Consider the following 23469-nt stretch of genomic DNA (forward strand, 5'->3'; position numbering starts at 1 on the left):
TTAAGGTGAGAGAAAAGCACTACAGACAAGCAAGAAGGCCCTGAATACATGGTTCTGCCAGCAGGACTGGGGAACCCACAGTGGGATGGAGCTCATTAAGTGACTGGTATGAGTGTGTGTTGTTGCCGGCATAGACAGGGTTATTATTTTATTATTTTTATTGTTTTTATTTCTTTTATATTATGTTTTTAATCTCCTGTAAGCTGTCTTGAGTGAGTAGGAGGCAATATAAATTATTTGAAAAAAGAAAGAAAGAAAGAAAGAAAGAAAGAAAGAAAGAAAGAAAGAAAGAAAGAAAGAAAGAAAGAAAGAAAGAGAACCATTATTCCAAATGATACAATACAAAGTAGTCACCTTAAAATAACAGCATGGCATTCCACTGCCTAGCCAAAAGTTTTAGGTAAAAAAAAATCTGGGAAAACAGGAAGCTACTATTATGCAAAAGCACTATTGCCCAGTGCCCTAGGGCTGCAGTGACATCCCCACAGGGAAGGGGGATGAATTAAAATGTTCGGCTGGGGTTTTTCTTTATTGTTCACTTTGAACCCACAGCAGTTAAATGAAATATTTTGCTTCTTTAAAACAAACAAAAATCATGGCATTGTAAAGCTGAATGTCGATGACATGATCCAAGAAGCATTTGGAAGGCAAAGGAAGAAGAAAAAAAAAAGGAGGGGGGAGGAGAGACAAGTAACTGTGGGTCCTGGATCAAGTAACCACAGATCTTTGATCAAAAAGTCCTGCTACCTCTTTCACAGCTGAGACATATGTGAGAATTGCACCACGCTGGTGCTTACTTACCTCGGTGAATTACAGAGAGTTTACTATGTAGATGTTCTAATGCTTTTACAATCTGAAACACACAACAAGAGAGACAGAGAGACTGAGCTGTAGCTGCTGAAGCAGAAATAGTTATTTCAGGGCACAAGTTCACCCCCCCCCTCACCCCCATTTCAACACTTAACTCAGGTAGAGACAGTCTGGGGTTGGGCATTTTGGTAATTAACCAGCAGAAGAATGCTGAGCCTGCAGTCTAATACCAACATAATAAAACATGATTCATGCCCAGAACCTTTAGCAGCGTGACCAAGTGAAAGATATAATGAGCCCCTTTCTTCCAAGGGTCAGACTCTACTCCTCCTTTCCCCCTTGATGGGGGGAAATTTTTGATTGGAATTCCAGTCCTCTCCCAATGGATCAAAATATTTTTACAGCAAGGATCTAGCCTGATTGTTTTTCCCCTGCAGAACAGAAAGAGTTGGAGGATGAAGAGTGTGTTGGTTACTAAGCACAGTAAGTTAAAAAAAATCCCCCTATCTCATGATAAAATAATGTGCACCTCCTATTGTACAGATAGTCCTCGACTTAACAACAGTTTGCTTAGTGACCGAAGTTACAACGGCACTGCAAAAAGTGACGTATGACTATTTTTCACACTTATGACCCATTGCAGCTTTTCCATGGTCGTCACGTGATCAAAATTCAGACGCTTGGCCACTGACTCGCATTTATGATGGCTGCAGGGTCCCTGGGTCACGTGATCTCCTTTTGTGACCTTCTGACAAGCAAAATCAATGAGGAAACCAGATTCACTTAACAACCGTGTTACTCATATAACAACTGCAATGATTCCCTTAACAAATGTGGCAGGAAAAGTTGTAAAATGGGGCTCAGCTGTGGTCATAAGTTGAGGACCACCTCTACAAACGCAAAAAAAAATGTCAAAAGGTTAAACAGATTTTTGTCTCTACATTGGTTCTGACCCTTTCCTTTAATGAGAATGGTTTCTTCCCTACCACCGTTGTCAAAAGTACTACCCACCACTTCCATCAATGTATTCCAAGAAACTTTTAAGGGACAGTAACTATATAATAATTTGGTACGCCTGCTTTTACTGCAGGCCATTTCCAAGTGATTTTTTTTTTTTTAATTGAGGCAATTTGTCTGCAAACTCGACTCAAAGCAGATCAGGCTGCACCTGGAACCTTTCTATTTCAAGGGTTTAAGAAGCTGCAGACTGCAGATTGCAGACAGATAGACTAATAAAATCAAATAATAACATTTCCCTCCATGCTCCTTAGAGCAGTGTTTCCCAAACTTGACAATTTTAAGGCATGTGGACTTCAACTCCCAGAATTCCACAGCCAGCAATGCTGGCTGTGGAATTCTGGGAGTTGAAGTCCACATGCCTTAAAATTGTCAAGTTTGGGAAACACTGCCTTAGAGGAAAGAGGAAAGAAAAAGAGGAAGTCTAGCTCTGTGATTGACAGCTCCGGCTTCCAACCAAGAGCTTCCCCCCCCCCTTTCATCCCCAGTGCTTTTGGAAAAGATATAAGAATCTTAACTGGAGTCAGCTAAGCAAAACATAAATACAATTCTTTTTTTTTTTTTTTAGGCTTTTATTTTTTGGTTTGGGGTTTAACTTTTACTTTTACAAAACGAATAGGAATGCCTTCATATTTCACAAAACTCTGCCCCAAAATATACAAATTATAAATAATCCTTTTTTAAAAATGTCTCGGAATATCAAGGCATTTAACGCAGAAAACCTTAACACCTGGCAGGCAATTTTCTGTACAAAGATTCTGCCTTGGATTTGAACCAAAGTGGTTCATGCCTGAAGCAGGTAAAGTAAGGCCAAATCAAGTTTTATCTTCAATATCTGATCTACTAATTAAAAGAAACAATCTCTTAAAAAGCACCATACACGTGATCACCATTTAGTAACAACAGCAACTGGGACTGCCAGAACTGCTGTTGCTAAGCAGTGTGGTCATACTGTTTTTGTTTTGTTTTTTTCTGACTTACAACCACACTGATGCTAAATCATTTTTTGGAAGAGAATTAAAATTTTTAAAAAGTAGAGCACTTACAGAGACAGCTATTTTCCCTAGAATATCCTCAGGAATCGTTAAGCCTCTGTCAATGACTTGCTTGTAGAATTTGTCCAGCGAGGTATCCATCAATTCCATACAAATCCATACATCACCCTAGACAAATGGGAGTTGGTGAAGGGGGAACACGTAAGTGATCATGAGCTTTGACCAGTTTCCATCACCAAAACGTATCTTTACCAAAACACATATGCATTGCCTCCAAAGCTTTCTTGTCAACTAATATTAGATTTTTAATAAGGCCTTCTACCACACACAGCAGACTTTAGAGCAGGGGTTCCATTGGGGGTGCGAGACAATATTCAGAGGGTGCGAAAACTTGGGTTTTCAAAAGTATATGCATAATTCGTTGCCGTTATTTCAAACTTTTGTAAGGGGCGTGAGAATATATCAGAAGCGTTCCAGGGGTGTGGGGTATAGAAAAAGGTGGGAACCACTGCTTTAGAGTGACCTGTGGGTGGTGGAATGTGTTAAAGGTTCCTTTCCTGTTGTGTGGAATGTGAATTGTTTAGATTGACCAATTGAAAAAAATGAGCAATAGAAGTGTGGAGAAAAGGCACCAGAAACTAGATAATGGTACAAAGAGAAACTTTAAAGTATGGTGCTGGAGAAGATTCCTGCGAGTCCCTTGGACTGCAAGGCATTCAAAACGGTCAATCCTAGAAGAAATCAACCCCGACTGCTCTTTAAAAGGCCAGATCCTGAAGTTGAAACTCAAATACTTTGACCACCTAATGAGAAGGAAGGACTCACTGGAGAAGATTCCCTAATCTGGGAAAGATTGAGGGCAATAGAAGAAGGGGATGACAGAGGTGGCTGGATGGAGTCACTGAAGCAGTAGGCGTGAGCTTAAAGGGTCTCCAGAAAATGGTAGAGGACAGGAAGACCTGAAGGAACGTTGTCCATGGGGTCGCGATGGGTCGGACACGACTTCGCAATTAACAACATCAACAACAACAGCAACAAAGAGAAAATACATCATTTACAAACTGCTCCTCAGACAGAAACTGTGTTTGATCAACAACATTGAACTAGAGAGAGCTCTACCTTTTAAACCACTGTTTAACTTGATTGTTTCTGAAAAGGATGAAAGATATAGAAAGAAGGTTCTGCTGGCTATTTTTTTGGGGGGGGGAGGTTAAGATTTTGCTATTTTGAAAAGTCTATCATCATAGTCTGATACACTAAGACACTCATAGTTAATGCAGTCCAACAAATATCAGAGATACCAACAACGTAACTTCTTTAGTGAGATGATTTGGGATTACACATCCTTCCAATACCTCTTCTGCTGTTTTTCATTGTTGGATGAAAACACATACTATTCCACTGAGCTTTTCATCTCCTAGGTCAAATGAATTTTTTGTTGTTCAGAACTTTCTGTCCATGCCTAGGTTTTTTGTATATACTGAAGATATTTTGTATCAACTGAATTGTCTCCTGGGTGGCACTGTAGCAACTGGTTGTGCCCATTTTGGAAATGATTTAAAGAAGAGCTTTCGACTTCATGTGACCACGGCAAGCTCTCTGCTAGTTATTAAAGCAGTCCATCTTTTTTCATAAGAAGGCACAAGCCCCCTTCTGAATAATCTTCAGCAATTGCAGACTGAAGTATTTTGGTTGTTCTAATCCCAGACAAACCTTATTGCATTCTTTGACCAAGTGACAAAATTAGTGGACCAGAGGAATGCTGTGGATATAATTTATTTGGACTGATAAAGTAGATCACAACCTACTATTCGATAAGATAGAAAAACGTGCGTTAGACAGCATCACCACCAGATGGATTCGTAGCTGGCTGACCGGCCGTACTCAATGGAACTGCATCTATATGGAGGGAAGTGTATAGTGGGTGACCCAGGGCTCTGTTCTAGGCCCAGTGCTCTTCAACATCTTCATCAATGATTTGGACGAGGGGATAGATGGGGAACTCATCAAATTTTCAGATGACACCAAGCTGGCAGGAATAGCCAACACTCCAGAAGAAAGGCTTAAGATACAGGAGGATCTGGACAGACTTGAACACTAGGCGCTATCTAACAAAATGAAATTCAATAGTGAAAAAAGTAAGGTTCTACATTTAGGCAAGAAAAACCAAATATACAGGTATGGTATAGGGGGTACCTTGCTCAATAGCAGTAACTGTGAGAGGGATCTCGGAGTCCTAGTGGACAATCACTTAAATATGAGCCAGTAGTGTGCTGAAGCTGCCAAAAAAGCCAACACAGTGCTGGGCTGCATTAACAGAGAGATAGAATCAAGATCACGTGAAGTATTAATGCCACTCTTCAATGCCTTGGTAAGGCCACACTTGGAATACTGCATCCAGTTTTGGTCACCACGATGTAAAAAAGATGCTGAGACTCTAGAAAGAGTACAGAGAATAGCAACAAAGATGATTAGGGGACTGGAGGCTAAAACATATAAGGAATGGTTGCTAGAATTGGGTATGTCTAGTTTAACTAAGAGAAGGACGAGGGGGGACATGATAGCAGTGTTCCAATTATCTCAGGGGCTGCCACAAAGAAGAGGAGTCAAGCTATTCTCCAAGGCGCCTGAAGGCAGGACAAGAAGCAACGGATGGAAACTGATCAAGGAGAGAAGCAACCTAGAACTAAGGAGAAACTTCCTGACAGCTAGAACAATTAACTAGTGGAACAACCTGCCTCCAGAAGCGGTGAATGCTCCAACACTGGAAGTTTTTAAGAAGAGACTAGACAGCCATTTGTCCGAAATGGTGTAGAGTTCCTGCCTGAGCAGGGGGTTGGACTCGATGACCTCCAAGGTCCCTTCCAACTTTTACTACTACTACTACTACTACTACTACTACTACTACTACTACTATTATTATTATTATTATATAATAGGATGGGACAGAATTTGAAGAACTGAAATCCATGCATTATTTGGTTTCACGATCCAATCAGTTGCCAGATGAAGGACAAGCTAGGAACAGCCCAATAGGTTGCCTACTCCCAGGTTAAATGACCATCCAGTTATTAGTATAATTTTCTGCGTCCTAGGTAAAAGTGTGAGAAGGTCATAAGTCCTACCTCCCGAAACAGCGCACCATAGAACGTGACAGTGAAATGACAGTCTACTGTTCTCATAGAGATGTCCAAGTCCATCAATAGCCTCTTCTGTTCCTGGCTATTCACTGTTGCTCGGATTCGCTGGAAAACAGAGCCAGTTTAAAAGTTCGCTCTTACTATTCTTAAACACGGATACTTTATCAGACAACCACCTGACAACCAGCAAAAGCTAGAAAAATCAGAACGATGACATTCCCCCAAAGAGATCTTACAGATGCAAACCTTCTCTTCCTGATTTTATTGGATGGGCAGAATCAACCAAAGAGATCATTTCAGACATGCCCAGGCCATCAGCCATGTAGGGGCTTAAACACGGTAACTAACGCTTGAATCACACTGCAAAACTAACTGGCAGCCAATGCTGCTTTCACAGCAGTCGCATTACATTGGTAGACTTAGGAGTTTGGCTTATTTTATCAAGCAAATTTAACCAGTTATTTTTTTTCTAATGACTCGTCTCTTTTACTGCAGGACAAAGAGAAACAAATACCTGCTGGCCCACCCATCAGAAGTAGGAAGCCTTCAAATTAGGTTAGTTTAAAGATGGCAGCCACAAAAGTTCAAGCCAGCCAACACTGTAGCTTGGGAGTCTTTAATCCCGGAGTCCCAGCATCCTTTGACAAAACTCAGTGCTTTTATGGCTTTAAACAAGAAGGCTGCAATGCTCGGCACACTTACCCGTGGTGGTGGGGAGATTAACTTCTTTGAAATCCAGTTTAACTTACTACTGAGTGTATAAACGTAAGCTTAGGCTACAAGTGCCCCATAACAGATACTCCAATGTGAAGCTTTTTTAAAAAAAAGTATCTTTGTGCCTTTGCGAAATGGAGATAATAACACTTATCTACCTCACAGGCATAATTTATGTCTGGGAGGACTGTGAGATCCTCAAATGTGAGGATGATCATTATTACCTAAGTGCCTTTCTGCCTCCCCCCCCCCCCCATTTATTTATTTTTGCTTTCTTGGATCGTCTATCATTAACAAGGCAACAATGGCAGAGCACTGGGTGAAGAGGGACCACAGAAAGAGCACCAGATTTAGGAGTGCATTCTTCACCTGCCCCAATCCAACACAGCTCTTTGTATGCATGGCAGTTTTGATGCACTCTGCCAGGATTCTCCCGTTAATCTTCATGGGAAAGATAGGTGTATGTGTGTGTGTGTGTGTGTGTGTGTGTGTGTATGTGTGTGTGTAGATTAGCTACTGAATTCTTGCTATCAATGCCTTGACTGAGTGGGCTTTCATACTTCTCCAGTCTCTATGGTCACCCAGGACAAGCAAGTCTTTGTTGACAACTGTGTCTTCCATGGCCAATGAGGTTATGCCAACAAGTTAAACCATGATTTGACTCTATAGCTGGATATTACCAAAATATTAAGGGATTACACTATGGTTTAGCAGTAACTCAAATTAAATAATATATTCGTATTGGCCTAGTAATCAAAATAGCTGTACCTAATGCAACTGATAGGCAGTTTGGCACTCCATAGAAAATTTATATTCCATGTTATTGTAATTGCTTTAAAAACAAGCTCTAGTCTGTTCCCCAAAGGCATACCTAACCATTCTCACAGCTTTTAGAAAGGAAATGAGTCATAATCAATTGTATTTTGTATGCTAATCAGTTTCAGTAAAATCTGCCATCAATATATGTGCAGGAAATTCCTGTAATACAGTGGAAAAGTGACAAATCTTTCTTTCTCTTTCTGTTTTAAATTTTCATATTTAAAATATTGCTTATCTTTATTCAGATGACAATCAATCCCAAAATGTTAATTTGGATCATCCATTGACAACTTTATTAACAAAGGAAACAGTTACAAAAAGTCATATATTTTATGAGCTTTTATGAAATTTGGTATGCTAGTATTTGATATAAACATAATCATTATTGCATGGAGTGAAATTACAGGAAATTATTCATGTGCGTGAATACAGACAACTTACAACTCACCAATGTACAAATAAGCCAGACTCTATTTATTTGGGACTTTCAAAACTGAATGAAATTTGATCATTACACTTGTTCCTGGCAGTTCACAATATGGCCTGATCTCATCCACTTTACTGTTTCGAAATCCTGAAGAACAGCTGGGGTGAATTTGGATGGTTAATGCACACCAAGAGAGAATCTTACTCTACCTTCACTGCCATTATTTGCCCGCTGGGCATATGTCGCATCATCTCTACCACCCCATATGCACCACGTCCTAATTCTGATATTGGCTCCAGGTCATCGGCTTTAACTTCAAAGTTCTATGAAGAAATAAAGCCAAGAAAACAAAACAGAAATTAAAAGGCAGATCTCCATTCCAATTCAGGCAAAGTAATTCTACATTTTCTTGGACATTGTTTCCCTAAAGCAGTGGTTCTCAACCTTTGGGTCAGGACCCCATTTGGGGTCGAACGACCATTTCACAGGGGTCGCCAAACAACGCAGTCCGCCATTTTTTCCCCCTTTTCCTTAGCTGTGCTACTCCCTTTTATTCTATTGGCTTTTGAAAGCCAATAGAATAGACTCTCTTGAATAGAGTCTAATTCTATTGGCTTTCAAAAGCCAGTAGGAATTGTCCAGGCTGTCTCTGCCCTGCTGAGCCCACCTAAAGTCCCATTCTGCAAACGGTGCTGCACCAGTTGAGTAGTCCTCGACTTACGACCGGTTGGGGGTCGCAGCATTAAAAATGTTGAGAACCACTGCCCTAAAGGGAAAGAATTAAACACCTGATTTTCAGACATTAAATAGTTTTGCTTTTGCCTGCCTAATCTTTTGCACAGGGTTTTTTCCCCCTTTCACTAGATTAGAGAAGTGATTTATACAAGAGATATTCTTTCTTTGGAACTCAAAAAGATAGTAGTTCATTGTCATCCCTCTTCCATTTTCCCAGATCACTTCAGATGTAACTCAGCGCCAGATTCACCACCGGTGAAAAATACAGGTGGAGGGGCATTGTGGATAAGGACTCTGGATCGTGGGCAGGTGTGAGGATACTGGAGGGGGAGGAGTATCACAGGCAAGGGGTAGGCAGGCACTGCAAAGTGCAGTTGGATGAAAAAGCAGCAGGAACAGGAACAACTTTCAATTTCCCAATGGCTTTCCCATTGATTTTGCTTACAGGAAGTTGTCAGAAAACATTGGAAAACACAATCATTTGACTATGACTTGATGTAATGTCATAACTGCAAGGTGGGCACCGAGCATCGCCATCATGTTGCCGTGGTAGCACTGAGAAGCCAGAGCTCTGAGGACCATTTTTAAGTCCCCATTATCATCTCGATTATAACTATGAATGGTTGCTGAATGAGTATCTACCTATATTGATGCTCTTAAAGGAAAGTTAATTCAATGTCCACATCATTTTAAAATGATAAAGCTTTTTGAATGTTGGATTTAACAGATAAAAGATATAATAAATAAAAATGTAAATAATAAGACTGAGAAATAAAATTACATACAAAGGGAGAGAGACATTTAAGACTACTACATTAATCCCTATTCATTTCTTCATTAATTTCCATCTTAGTCCTCTCAACAAGCATACATGCCCACCATATTTTTATCTTCACTATACCTTGTCTCCAATATTAATGCATGCTTTGGAATCCAAATCTCTAGGTGGCCTGTGAAATTAAGAAAAAAAAATGAGAAAATTATTTGATTTGCATTTAAAGTCTCCCCTATGAATACCTGTATAGAAAAATGCATTAATCTAGTCAGAGAAGAAATACTGATTTGGACAGATCTTTAAAAAAAATTATCAAGAGAGTTTGAAAATTAATACATTTTTAAATTGTATACTTTAAAAATACAGCTCTTTTAAGAAACTACTTACGCATGTGAGTTTTCTATCAAGTAATTTTTAAAGTATGAATGTAAGATTAGAGTTTGCCAATAATCAGCAATCACAAGAAGTTTTATAACTGTCTCAAGTTTTAAAAAATATTTTTAATTATCATATAATAATGATCAATAAAACATTGAACTTTTTTAAAATATTAAGAACTTTAAAAAAATAGCAATAGCAGCAACAACCATACAAAAGCAACAATTATATTATTCAAAGGACCCCCCAAAGTATAGTTTGGGAACAGACATAAATATATTTTAAGCCTAAGAAAATATCTTAAGTGTTAAACACTTACTTAATTGATCTCTTCCATTCTTTATATTACAGGTAAATTACTTTGTTGATCAGTTAAAAAAATGGAAACACGAACAATTTTTAAATATTCTTCGTAATTATTCAAAATATTATTCTGAAGAGTTTCCTGTTCTTCAAAAGCCTCCAAAAGACAAATTTAGATCTGTTATCTCAATGAAGCATCTCGCAAATGAACCAAAGACCATTTTAATTATAGAAATAAAATGGGTGGGTGGGATGAAAACATCCTTCCCCTCTTTTTTCATTTCTGCAGGTATACAAGTTTATGCCTATTTAAAATTAATAAAGGTCTCAAAATGGAGAAAACTCTATGGAACATCTGGGTTGGAAGGCTGGTAGCAAACTAGACCTATTCCTAGAGGAAACTTGCAACCTAGAAGACCTGAGGGCAAGAGAAAGATAATGGATGGAAACTTATCAAAGTAAGGTCCAACCTACAATTAAGGAGAAATTTCCTGACGGTAGAACCATCAGTGGAACCCCTTGCCTTCAGAAGTTGTGGGTGCATCACTAGAGGCTTTTAAAAAGAGACTGTACAGCCACTTGTCTGGAATGGTTTAGGATCCCATGCTTGAGCAGGGGGTTGGACTAGAAGACCTCCAAGGTCTCTTCCAACTATGTTATTCTGTATTATATTTTCTGACTTCTTTACAATGCAAACAAAAATCTATGGAGTGCCTCTCTTCTGTATGGATGGCATGTACATAGTAGCCAGCTGTTGGGGAAAGTTTACTGATGCACTTCTGGCACTTCCAAAATAGAACCCTCAAAGCCATACAGCCTATTCAGATGACTTTTTTAAATCACACCTTTATTACTTTATCAGTCATTCAAGGTACCAAGCTAGAAACTGGGAAACCATGTGAGTTCTAGTCCTGCCTTAGCATGAAAACCAGCTGGGTAAGCTTGGGTCGGTCTCTCTCTCCCTCCCTCCCCCCCCCCCCTCTCTTTCTCACTAAAATATTCTACCTCTGGAATGTTTTGCATGAGATATGTGTGCATGAGGAGATGCGCCTTGAATTATGTTCAATTCTGATTTAACACCAGATCTGAAATGAACTTCAGAAATACTAGTGTCCAGTTATCAGTATCCAAACTCCAATTCCCATTTAATTAGCCATATTATTAATGCTATAACCTCTCTTCCATGCAAAGTAACCATTCCTCTAACTCAGTGGTTCTCAACCTGTGGGCCGGGACCCCATTTGGGGTCGAACGACCATTTCACGGGGGTCGCCAAACAACGCAGTCCGCCATTTTCCCCCCTTTTCCTTAGCTGTGCTACTCCCTTTTATTCTATTGGCTTTTGAAAGCCAATAGAATAGACTCTCTTGAATGAGTCTAATTCTATTGGCTTTCAAAAGCCAATAGGAATTGTCCAGGCTGTCTCTGCCCTGCTGAGCCCGCCAAAAGTCCCATTCTGCAAACGATGCTGCACCAGTTGAGTAGTCCTTGACTTACGACCAGTTGAGTAGTCCTCAACCTACGACCAGTTGGGGGTCGTGGCATTAAAAAGGTTGAGAACCACTGCTCTAACTCCACCAAATATACATGGATCATTTCAATGGATAGCAATTGTCTTTTCATTTGCTTCCTCTGAGCTCTCATAGTGAAGTAAAGGTAAAGGTTTTCCTGTACGGCCATGTCTGGCTCTAGGGTGTGGTGATCATCTCTGTTTCTTGGCCAAGGAAGCTAATGTTGTCCAAAGATGTTTTTCGTGGTCATGTGGCCAGCATGGCTATACACCAAAGACTTATAGAATGCTGTTACCTTCCTATCGAAGTGGTACTACTCACATTTGCATGCTTTCAAACTGCTAGGTGAGCAAGGAATGGGAGCTCACCCCATTGCGTGGCCAGGGCTGTCAGCTTTCCAGCTGACAAGCTCAGCATCTTTAACCACTGAGCTCCTATAGTACTGTGGTTAAAAGAATAAATAATTCCTCTAACTGAAGCATTTCTCAAAGTATATTTTGCTCACCATAAAAGACCCACATATTATGTTTGGCCTTGATTTCTTATATACTGTTGAAGTTAGAGTTCATTAAGGCTCTTTTCTGCTAACCATCTGTTTTATTTTAATTATTCACCTAGAGAGATATACTGTAACTTTTCAATTTTGCTCATTTAATCTGATCTGATGAATTACACTGACAAGTAGGCCTACCTGGAAAATACCTTATTTATCTTGCCCTTATCCATGACAGGAATAGCTACAAGTAAACTGAGCACTGATAAATCCCTTCTTTTACAAAGGGTCAGCAATGTTTCTTTTTAAAAGGACTCCTATACTTAAGTCAACTATAACTTAGCACAGAAAAAAATCAGAAGATGCTAACGAATGAAGGCGAACACACATATCCTAGGATAATGTTGCAGGATCCAATCTGGGTTGGTCACCCAGACAAGACGTTTTGTCTTCCAAGCTTTTGGACTCATGCTGGAGCCCATCTTCAGGCAACTCTGCTAGAGTCTAGCAGAATGTGTGCTGTTCGGCGTGTGGTATTTATAGTGCCTGTTGTAAGTGACTTTTTAGATATTGATTGGGGTGTGTTGATGACTGACTTTTAAGTTGTTGGTTGTTGTTTGCTTGTGCTGCCCAGCCCTCGCCTTCTAAGTACTTTGTAGGCTGGTGGTAAATCAGCACTCCTGTTGACTGACGAGGGGCCTGTTTCCCAGGCTTCAATCACTTCCCTGGCTGTTTTTGTGCCTGCTCGTCCAACAATCTTCGTCAGTGCAAAGTTGAATGTGTGTCCTTGTTCGCTGCAGTGTGAAGCTACCAATGAGTTCGGATCTCCTCGTCTGACCGCTCACGTGTTCTTGCAATCTGGTGGTTAGCTTCTTCCCCATCTGTTTTATATAGTTCTACATCAGAATACTATATGTCAGGGTGACAACCCACTGTAGTACCCAGGAAGCCAAACAGCTGGGAGCAGGTACCTACGTGAACAATTCAAGCAGAATGGGTATACACAATCATTTGTCACAAGATGTCTGTGCAACATGGTGGGGAGAGAAAGGAAGAAACAAGGTACAAGGCCAACCACATGGCATACCCTGTCATACATCAAAAACATTTTGGAAGCTGTAGAATGCAGCTTCCGAGATCTGCAGGTGGGCATCGCACACCGCCCAGAGGCTACCATACGAGGACAAATTAATGCATTGCAAAGATTGCTTGGAGGTGGGAGATACTTCCAATGTAACCTACCAAATCCCCTGCATGGATTGCCCCTGTGATTATGTAGGACAGACTGGAAGGAAGTTAACCACCAGATTACAAGAACACAAGCAAGCGGTCAGACGAGGAGACCTGAACTCATTGGTAGCCTCACACTGCAGCGTACAAGGACACACATTCAACTTTGCAGCAACCACGATTGTTGGACGAGCAGGCACAAAAACAGCCAGGGAAGTGATTGAAGCCTGGGAAACAGGCCCCTCATCAGTCAACAGGAGTGCTGATTTACCACCAGCTTATCAAGTACTTAGAAGGCGAGGGCTGGGCAGCATAAGCAAAGGACAACCAAGGACTTAAAAGCCAGTCGTCAACATACCCTAATCAACATCTAAAAAGCCACTTACAACAGGCACTATAAATACCACACACAGAACAACATACATTCTGCTAGAGAGAGGTTGCCTGAAGATGGGCTCCAGCATGGGTTTGAAAGCTCAGAAGAGAAAACCTCTGCTCCCAGTGACTGACTTGGATCCTGCAGAAGATGTGAAGCTGAATTCCTCAACATAATCCAAACTCCATGTGCCCATGAATTTTCAACTTCTGGTATCAACAGAAACTTGCTTATGGTATTTCATTTCTTAAATTGTTCCATTTTTTATAAAGAATAAAAGGCTGCTTAAATAACTCAGAACTCCTAAATAGCAATACTGAAAAATATATTCACCGTCTGTTTTAAACTTAGAATAGTTTTTAACTTCCATGAATATTTCAGAGCTAAATTCTGATACTGGGGTAAATATGAAACAGCTATCAACCATCATTACTCCCTGTCTAGTTCCCAATCAGCAGCTGCTAGTAATGTGAAGTGGGGAAATCTGCATCACAACCTGCAGTGAATTCCAGCAGATATTCCACAGAACTGGAATGGACCAGTTTTTAGATATTACCGTCACATTATACGAGGGAGTAATAAATGACAGCCTGCACACACACACGCACACATTCATACATATATGCAGACACAGCTTGTGTCAGTAGCCTTTACGTGTTAGGATAATAGGTTAGGATTAACAGCAGGGGAGGTTAAAGACCCCCTCAAATTTTCCTGACCTAACTGACTTATTAATGTTGCTGATGTTGATTTTATTTAGTGCCCTATATCTGCAAGACATATTGATTATAGTGTAGAAAACTAGGGCAGTGAGTGTTAGTTTATGGTCAGAAAGGACACTGTCACTGAAACTTGAAGAAAAAGAAACTTTAAAAAAATAGACTGTTAGGGGCTATCAAAACGCTAAGACAGGCTTAAGGAGGCAAGAGGCATGAGGGTAGAAACAACAGTATACTCTTGTGATGGGTCACATCAAACAACCAGAAGTGTAACATGTGAACACTGGAACAGTGCAACTATACACACGACACCTTATTTACAGTGAGAAGCCTCTGTAAATCTGTATCAAAGCGTTATTTTTACATAGACTTCATAAATAATCTTGTTCACCTCAATTTATCTATTGATCATTCTACAGTAGCCTTAAATCTTCCCCATTCCCAAACTGGTAACTTCTTCCCTACCACTGGCATATTTAATGTCTACTGGTGAGACAGCCAAACCTGAGTTGCTATAATTTCCAGACATTTACGGTATCAATGACATAGGTACGGCCAACTGAAAGCTAAAGAACGGAGAAAAGAAATAGTTCTGCTCTAGGAAATTGATCACAAGAGAACATTTAGCCTTAAGAAGTTCTTCTATTGGTTGCTAGAGCAGTATCAGGTTCTTGGTGGAGACTGTACTTCTGTTAGTGTTTTGAATGTTTTGTTATCAATTGAAAGAAGAGGGGAGAGGGGAAAAGAAGACGATACTGTATTAAGTCTTAGGAACTGCATCCAAAAGACCCTATAAGCTAAAACAGATCTTTTTGAAAGGAAATACAGCAGACACAGTCAAGAGCAAGTGGAAAAAAAGGTTGTTATCCTGTTATCTAACAAATTTGTCAAGGTATCCTCAATTAATCATTAATCCAGCAAATGTCAAGGCTCCAAGTCACTTTCCATGACCCTGCACACTAGGCAAACATTATATTTTTCCTGGAAGCAGCGGAAAGGACTTTCCAGGCCCCAGCAGACTACAAAGCTAACTGAAGACATAACCCAGAAAGCAAGAGACAAGAGGAGAAGAGAAACTTGGTTTTTCTCCTGTTGATTGTTGCAGATCAAGTAAGGAAATATTGTCTGACATTTTCATCTATGTCACAGCCTTGAAATGAATGAAAACTCCACAACTGAGGAGTCAAAAAGTTCCAAGTACGGAGCTTGTTAGAATGCAATGTAAAAGTAATTCAAAAACCGCTACTTCAACATCACAGTTTAATGATTCCCAATATCCTAAAATGTGATGCAGAAGCTAGCACTCACCAACTATACTGTGATTTCACACACACACACACACACACACACACAAAGGTTATCTCCCTGTGCATTATTTTCTGCTGCTTTTTAATCTACCAGTTTGCCTATTTTGAAAAAAATCAGTATTGATAAAGGAGAATATTTGTAACTCCGAGTTGAAACGAGGGAAGAACACCAAGGACCCTTCAAAAATATATATGTACTAGATATATAGGTAACTATAGGTTTGTAATTTACAGCTAAAATTATGTATCATATCAGTCCCTCAAATGACAATCACAACACCTCTGCCCCTACCCCAGAGATGCCTACCAAACAAAACATTGGTGGGCACGCTTCCAAGAGGGGCACCCCACCTCAGCCCCATGTCCTGCAAGGTTCATGTAATACATGCAAGGTAGGCATGCACAACTAGATTGTAGATGAGGGAAACTTTATTACAAGCCAAGCATATATTCAGGACCAACAGTCAGAAACTAGGGTAATTAGGGCTAAAGGGCAGAGAGAGCATGGCAACATCTGACTATATAGCTCCAGCTGATCCTTGATCAAGCACAGGAGACAGGCAACTTCACCTACTGGATCATCCAAATGGTCATGCCAAACCATTCTTAATCCGTGGATTCCTGAAACTCTGAACAGTTCTGAAAAACGTCCAGCCAGTTATCAAAGCTCTGCCACCTCCACAAACTTACAGCAACCTATGGTCTAATAAGCCCATAACTCCTATGAGCCTATCCTAAAGATGTCAGGACAGACTCATAGGAGTTAAGGGCTTATTAACATCTTTTCCAGATCTCAGTACCATCATCCAGCTTTTGCAGGGAACATAACACTAATTCCATGCAACATAAGCCCACTGAATTAGCACATACCTCCTTAGTTCTCATCAAAAGTTCTCTTTGCTCTCACTTTTAATCAAACACAGCACTTGCAACAAAGGAGAGCTGATAAGCCACTCTAGCAGTCACTCTTCAGGTCTGTTAGAATCTGCTGAAACTCATGGAATTAGGGGATTGAGGTTGAATTGCTCCAGCCCTTTTCTCTCCCTGTGTCCCGCATCCATCCCACCATAACAATATTAAGGTATACATACGTTGAGCTTGTCTGTGGTTGTTCAAATGCTTCTTTAGGAATTTTCAAGCCTGGATTTTTCTTCTTGCCTGAGAAAATTTTTAAAAATGCATTAATTTTTTTTTATTAAGGTTTAGCCTCGTCTTGCAAAGTCTGCCCTAGACATCAATCATTTTTCTTGGGGAATACTTGAGAGTACACGATTCAGCATATACGGTCCTTTACTAAAACTTACTTTCTGCCTCAGTAAGTCCTAATATATTTAGGAATCTATCTGCAATACAGTAATCTCAATACTGTATTCAGGATGGCAGAATGATCCACCATAACCCACCATTTCTTAGAAAGACTCAATAGAAACCCAAGCCTTACAATGATCTGGAGAAAATGAGACCCTGACAGCATGCACAGATGATGCGAGTGGAAAACCTGAAAACCCAAATGGATGCCTTCAAAGAAAAGAGCTTTTGCGCAGAGCCTTTTAGTAGCTTGGGATCTCTCACCCTAATCCTTCTTGACCCTAATGTATTTGAACATCCAGGATGCCACAAAGAAACCAAATTACACATTTTATTTAAAACTGTTTGAATGGAATTTATTCCAAGCACAAAAAAAGGAAAGCTTTATTAGTCAAGATTGATTGGCTTGCATCGGAAGTGTGAGGCTCCAATAATACCCAAGTTAATGCTTCCATAAATCTATTTTACTCAAAGAGCGTAAAAAGAAGCTACTAGGTGACTTCCAATTACTTTAAATTTGAACGCAGATAGCCCAGAAGCCAAAAAAGATAAACAAGGCAATTTCAGCAAGCAGAACTACCAAAATTGTCTTTTTGCATCCTGCTGGGATTCTACAAGTAGGAGAAAGGACAATTTATTTGGTTTAACGCTGAAAAACCTCTGGCCACCAGTTTGGACATCTGTGCCTTCATCGTTTTCTATATGGCAACAGGCTTCCTTCTGTGACAGTAAGCACAATATTAAAGGCACAGCAATCCAAATTTTGCTGAGTAACCCAACAGGCAAATGGCAGGAGCAAATATCTGACCCTATCAGTTAAAGCAGAGGTCCTCAACCTTTTGGGCACCAGGGACCAGTTCCATGGAGAAAGGTTTTTCCACAGACCAGAGAGTGTGTGGTTTTGTGTGCTGCCTGCATCCCACGGATGGGGCTTTGCTTGTTTGTGCGGACTGGTTGCTGGCATGCTGCGGCCCAGTACCAGTCCACAGACCTGGGTTAAAGAACTTAGTTTCTTGGTGAAATCTAAGAAGAGGCCATTGCCCCTGCCTTATGGAACATCCTTGCCACAGAGGTGATGTTAACCCCCCACTCCCCTGGTCTTCCAGAAGAGCATGAAGACCTGGCTCTGTCAACTCACATGGGGTTGGTTGGTACCTTGAAGGCACTCCCCCTGTGTTTTCACTTACCTTTTTACCTTTGTTTTTCCTTGTTCCTTGTCTTTCTTTTAAGTCTATTTTAATTGTATCTCTTTATACGGTTTTATGATCTTTACTTTTTTTATCCATTTTGAATGAATCCATCATCATCATCAATCTTTACTTATAACCTGCCCACAGTCACTTGGAAAGTGAGATGGGCAGTGTCTAGATTTGATTAAATAAATAAATTTTAAGAAAGATTCTCAAGCCTGCCCCTTTCCCAGGACAGAACTGTCTTTTACTTTTCCCTTAATTGCTCTTGCACATCTTTGTCAAGGTTAACTCCATATTATTCTACAGCAGTTTCCATTCCTTTTTAGAGTTAAAAATGCAAAAAATATATACAGGTAATTCTCGACTTATGACCACAAATTTCTGTTGCTAAACAAGACAGTTGTTAAGTAAGTTTTATCCAATTTTAAAACCTTTCTTACCACAGTTGTTAAGTGAATCATTGCAGTTCTCAAGTTAATAACATGTTTATTAAGTGAATCTGGCTTCCCCCCATTGACTTTGCTTGTTGGAAGGTCACAAAAGGTGATCATATGACCCCAGGACACTGTAACGGTCATAAATATGAGTCAGTTGCCAAGCATCTGAATTTTGATCACATGACTGGGGGTGCTGCAATGGTCATTAGTGTGAAAAACAATCATAAAACACTTTTTTCAGTGCCATTGTAACTTTGAACAGTCATTAAAATAATGGTTATAAGTCAAGGACTATCTGTAACAAAACAATGGATCTCGGAGTCCTAGTGGACCATCACTTAAATATGAGCCAGCAGTGTGCTGCAACTGCCAAAAAAGCCAACACAGTGCTGGGTTGCATTAACAGAGGGATAGAATCTAGATCACGTGAAGTATTAATACCACTTTACAATGCCTTGGTAAGACCACACTTGGAATACTGCATCCAGTTTTGGTCACCGCAATGTAAAAAAGATGTTGAGATTCTAGAATGAGTACAGAGAAGAGCAACAAAGATGATTAGGGGACTGGAGGCTAAAGCATATAAGGAACAGCTGCTGGAATTGGGTATGTCTAGTTTAATGAAGAGAAGGACGAGGGGGGACATGATAGCAGTGTTGCAATATCTCAGGGGCTGCCACAAAGAAGAGGGAGTCAAGCTATTCTCCAAAGTGCCTGAAGGCAGGACAAGAAGCAACGGATAGAAACTAATCAAGGAGAGAAGCAACCTAGAACTAAGGAGAAACTTCCTGACAGTTAGAACAATTAACCAGTGGAACAACCTGCCTCCAGAAGCGGTGAATGCGCCAACACTGGAAGTTTTTAAGAAGAGACTGGACAGCCATTTGTCCGAAATGGTATAGGATTTCCTGCCTGAGCAGGGGATTGGACTAGATGACCTCTAAGGTCCCTTCCAACATCATCATCATCATCATCATCATTATTATTACTATTATTATTATTATTTTTATTATTACAATACAAAATAATAACAAAAGTTACAAGAAAAGAAAAAGACTAAGAGCATCATGAACAAAACTTCCAACCTCAGCCAAGATGGGGCTTCTAAGTTATAGTTATGCTTCCTTCCAGGGCTTTCTTAGTAAGCCAAGTTTTAACTTCTGTTCTGAAAATACAAATTGGGGGCTAGTCTGATCTTGGATAACAAGCATTTCCTAAATATAGGCAACTCTGTTTCCATATTCTGGTGTTCTGAGTAGCAGTTACCAGACATCCATTAATTGGCAGCCAAGAGTTACACAAAAGCAATTAAAAAATTTTTAAAAAATTACTCAGGTGTACTAGATCAACTGGCTAAGTATCTTAGAAGACCTGTAATCATGGTTTTACTGACGGTGGCTTTTAAGGGGAAAAATAATAGGAGCTATTTGAGAAGTACAATCTACGCAAGTAGATCACTCTCTTCCAACAGTTTTGGGGAACATAGTTAAAATGTCAACCATGATTGTCAGGGCTGTTTCTTCTTACTACTCAGTATACTATATTGTTTCCAATATTATAGTATTGCAAGAGATATAGAATACATAAAATGCACCAGAAAAATAATAAACTGTTAAAAACATGCGCAGGAAGGAGAGGAAAATGAAAACAAAACAAAACTGATCAAGGGTCGTCACCTGATAGTGTGGCAATAAATCTCTCTCAAGAAACACAAACACACATGCAGGAGCTTAGCTGTAGAAGAGTCAAGGCCGTGGTTCACTTCCATAGATAAGTCTGTTTCTTTTTTAGGCAGATGTGAGGAAAAACTCTTACAATGATGATCAGTCACTGCAGAATCTGGGAATCTAGCCATGTTTATACATCAGTTCAAGAGTGTAAACTCTACATCTTCTTATTCGTAAGTGAAAGTCCACTCATTTTTCAGCTCTGGAGGCTAACAGTACCTGCAGTGTCTTAACAATGACGCTTGTTTTCCCCCCCCACTTTAGCCAACTTCAACCTCTCTGGTTCCATGTTACAGGTATTCCTTGACTTACCACAGTTGAGTCCAAAATTTCCATTGCTAAGCCAAGAGAGTTGTCAAGTGAATTTTGCCCCATTTTATGACCTTTCATTCCACTGTTGTTAAGGGAATTACTGAAGTTGTTAAAGTTAGTAACATGGTTAATTAAGTGAATCTGGCTTCCCCATTGACTTTGCTTGTCAGAAGGTCGCAAAAAATGGTCATATGACCCTAGGATAGTGCAACTGTCATAAAAACAAGCCAACTGCTAAGTGTCCAGATTTTGATCACCTGACTGTGGGGATGCTGCAACGGTTGTGTGAAAAATAGATATGTCACTTTTTTCAGTGCCACTGTAATTTTGAACGGTCACTAAATGAATGATTGTAAGTCAAGGACTAATTGTACGGTATTTAGTGCCATTTATATCATAAACAAAACCCCGAATCTGACTCAGTGGATTAACAGGCCTTCAGGGCATTTATTTCAATACAGGCATCAGATTTACACATAAACAACCAATTGCTACATTTTTCATGAGCTTCTAGACCAAGTGCAAACACACTACAGTACCTAAGCATAAGGTTACCCATGAGTGGATAAGGCTGATATGCACAAAACACGATTAGTAATTTCCAAATAAAGCCAGTAATAAGCACTCCTGGTCACAAAAATAAATTGAGCCTCAATACCTGAAACCATGTACATACTGAGAACATACAACCATCACATTCTCACTATTCCCAATTGATAAAAGGTCTCCATTTTGTAAAGATTCAAACTTCTACTCATCACTGCATTCAAACTGTTGAGTCCTTGGCGAAAAGCAGACACGAGAAGCAGTTGTAGTTCTCAGGTTTTCTTTTATTCTGTGTTCAGCTTACAGGTGAAGGCTTCAGCAACGCCCAAAACCTCCCAGCCTCTTATATAGGCAATCCCCGGGTCAATGTGTTACTTTTCCCGCGCCAGCACCCGCGCATGCGCACAGGCGCTGGCGACAGCCTGTCTGGTCCCGGGCAGCTTGCACCTGCCCGGGACTGCCTGCAAACGCCCCGAGCCCGTTTGCAAGGCTCGGGACATAACACCCCTTTCCCCCGGGCTAAGACTACTACCAACATACAATTATTTCTTGATGCAATGTTCTACTCCCCAGTGCTTCTACTGTTTACTGGCTTTTGTTTGGCCAGCAATATTATGTAATCCTCTAAGTATTTAGGAGATTTCCTTGCTCTCTGTGACCTTCTCAGCTCTGGGTTTCTGACAGGTGTTCCCTGACTGAGGGGAGACGTGAGCCTGTTCTCCTTATCATGCCTTGGTGCCTTCCAAGGGTTGTGCCCCAATGCCTGGCCTTCTCGCTCGCCCATCGGGCTCGTCAGGCCAGGGCTTCTGTCACTTTGTGACCTGGTTGACCTGCCTAGCTGTAGGCCCTCGGGCCCCTTGAAGTGATAGCCACTGCTGGACGTCTCTGTAGAACCTCCTAGGTCCGTCCAAGACCTGTCAGGAGGCTGTCCATTCCCCAAACCCCGTTCTGTGTCCGGGCTCGTGTGGGTTTCTGTACCTTCCCAAAACTCAGTTACTCCCTGATTTGAGCTAGAGGTGTTGCGGTCGGGACTTGGTTCCTCGACCACCTCCCTGTATGTTTGACGCCCTGTAGGACTTGGGGTAAGGTCAGGCCAACTCTGGGGATTATGTGCCAGCTCTCTTGCGGGGTATGATTTATTGGGATGCTCCCGGGTATCCTCCCTGACTGGAGTACTGTGCTGTGCAGGTGAATAGTGATTGTATCCCCGGGGTGACTCCCTGGCTGGAGTAGGCGTGAATGCCTGGTAGTTGGATAGGCTCTTAGAATTCCTGTTTGGGGCACTCGCGGAATCTTGGAATGGGCCATTTGTGGCTCCATCATTGGAGGTGGGCAGCAGCTCGTGCCCCTCCCTTTGCTCTAAAGGGTCCCCCTCCCCCTGGAAAAGACCCAGGAGTCTCATCTGGAAGATCCCGCCTAGGGCGGAGTTGGTCGATGTGCCGGCGCAGGACACGACCGTTGTCCAGGGCTACCTCATAGGATAGAGGACCTGTGACCCTGGAAATAGAAGCGGGGACCCATGTATGACCAGGCCCGTAATTGCGAGTCCAAACCGGGGCACCCACAAGTAATTGTCTAGGTGCCCGAGGATGTGAGGTAGATGAAGGCAGTCTGTCCGGATGCAACCGGTCAAGTTTTGTAGTAAGTTTACGCCCCCAGCGAAGTTCAGCTGGGCTTCTCCCTGTAGAAGTGGATGGTGTGGTGCAGTAAGAAAGGAGAAAGTCAGCCAACCTGTGATGCCAGTCCCCATAGATGAGTCTTTTCAAGGCGTCCTTTGTGATGCGGACCATGCGTTCAGCCATACCGTTGGTGGACGGGTGGAAGGAATTCGGAGGAAGTAAATTGAGGGCCGTTGTCAGACACAATGACATCTGGAAGCCCGTGTGTAGCAAAAATCCCCCTCAGTACCTGAATAGTCTTTGCAGTGGTGGTGGATGAGACAGGTACAACCTCAAGCCATTTTGAATGACTGTCAACGAGGACCAAGAAGAACTGGCCCTGAAAGGGCCCAGCGTAGTCAATGTGCACCCTAGACCATGGGGACTGTGTATCCTCCCATCTATGCACAGGAGCTTGGGGCATCTCTGGGCGAGAGTGCTGGCACAATGTCCTTATCTAAACCAGGCCACCACAAGTGGCTGCGCGCAAGGGCCTTCATGCGAACAATGCCAGGATGACCCTCGTGGAGGGACTCTAA

The 23469-nt window shown here is 41.1% G+C and overlaps 1 protein-coding gene across 5 annotated transcripts in view; it reads right to left on the reverse strand.

Annotated features, from left to right (window-relative positions):
- MAP2K6 (mitogen-activated protein kinase kinase 6) overlaps nt 1–23469 on the reverse strand; it is a 209097-nt gene that overhangs the window by 120952 nt on the left and 64676 nt on the right. For all 5 annotated transcript variants that reach the window (XR_005554513.1, XR_005554514.1, XR_005554511.1 and 2 more), the window contains exons 2-7: nt 16841–16907; nt 9559–9607; nt 8132–8245; nt 5948–6067; nt 2874–2990; nt 802–853 (exon numbers count right to left, since the gene is read on the reverse strand). Coding sequence is in view for 1 of the 5 variants with exons in the window: in XM_039325365.1 (XP_039181299.1) it covers nt 802–853; nt 2874–2990; nt 5948–6067; nt 8132–8245; nt 9559–9607; nt 16841–16907 (519 nt within the window). In the remaining 4 variants the exon portion in view is untranslated. The remainder of the gene's footprint in view (nt 1–801; nt 854–2873; nt 2991–5947; nt 6068–8131; nt 8246–9558; nt 9608–16840; nt 16908–23469) is intronic.

This window comes from Crotalus tigris, unplaced genomic scaffold, assembly GCF_016545835.1.
Source record: "Crotalus tigris isolate CLP2741 ecotype Arizona unplaced genomic scaffold, ASM1654583v1 scf7180000024337.5909745, whole genome shotgun sequence".
Lineage (NCBI taxonomy): Eukaryota > Metazoa > Chordata > Lepidosauria > Squamata > Viperidae > Crotalus > Crotalus tigris.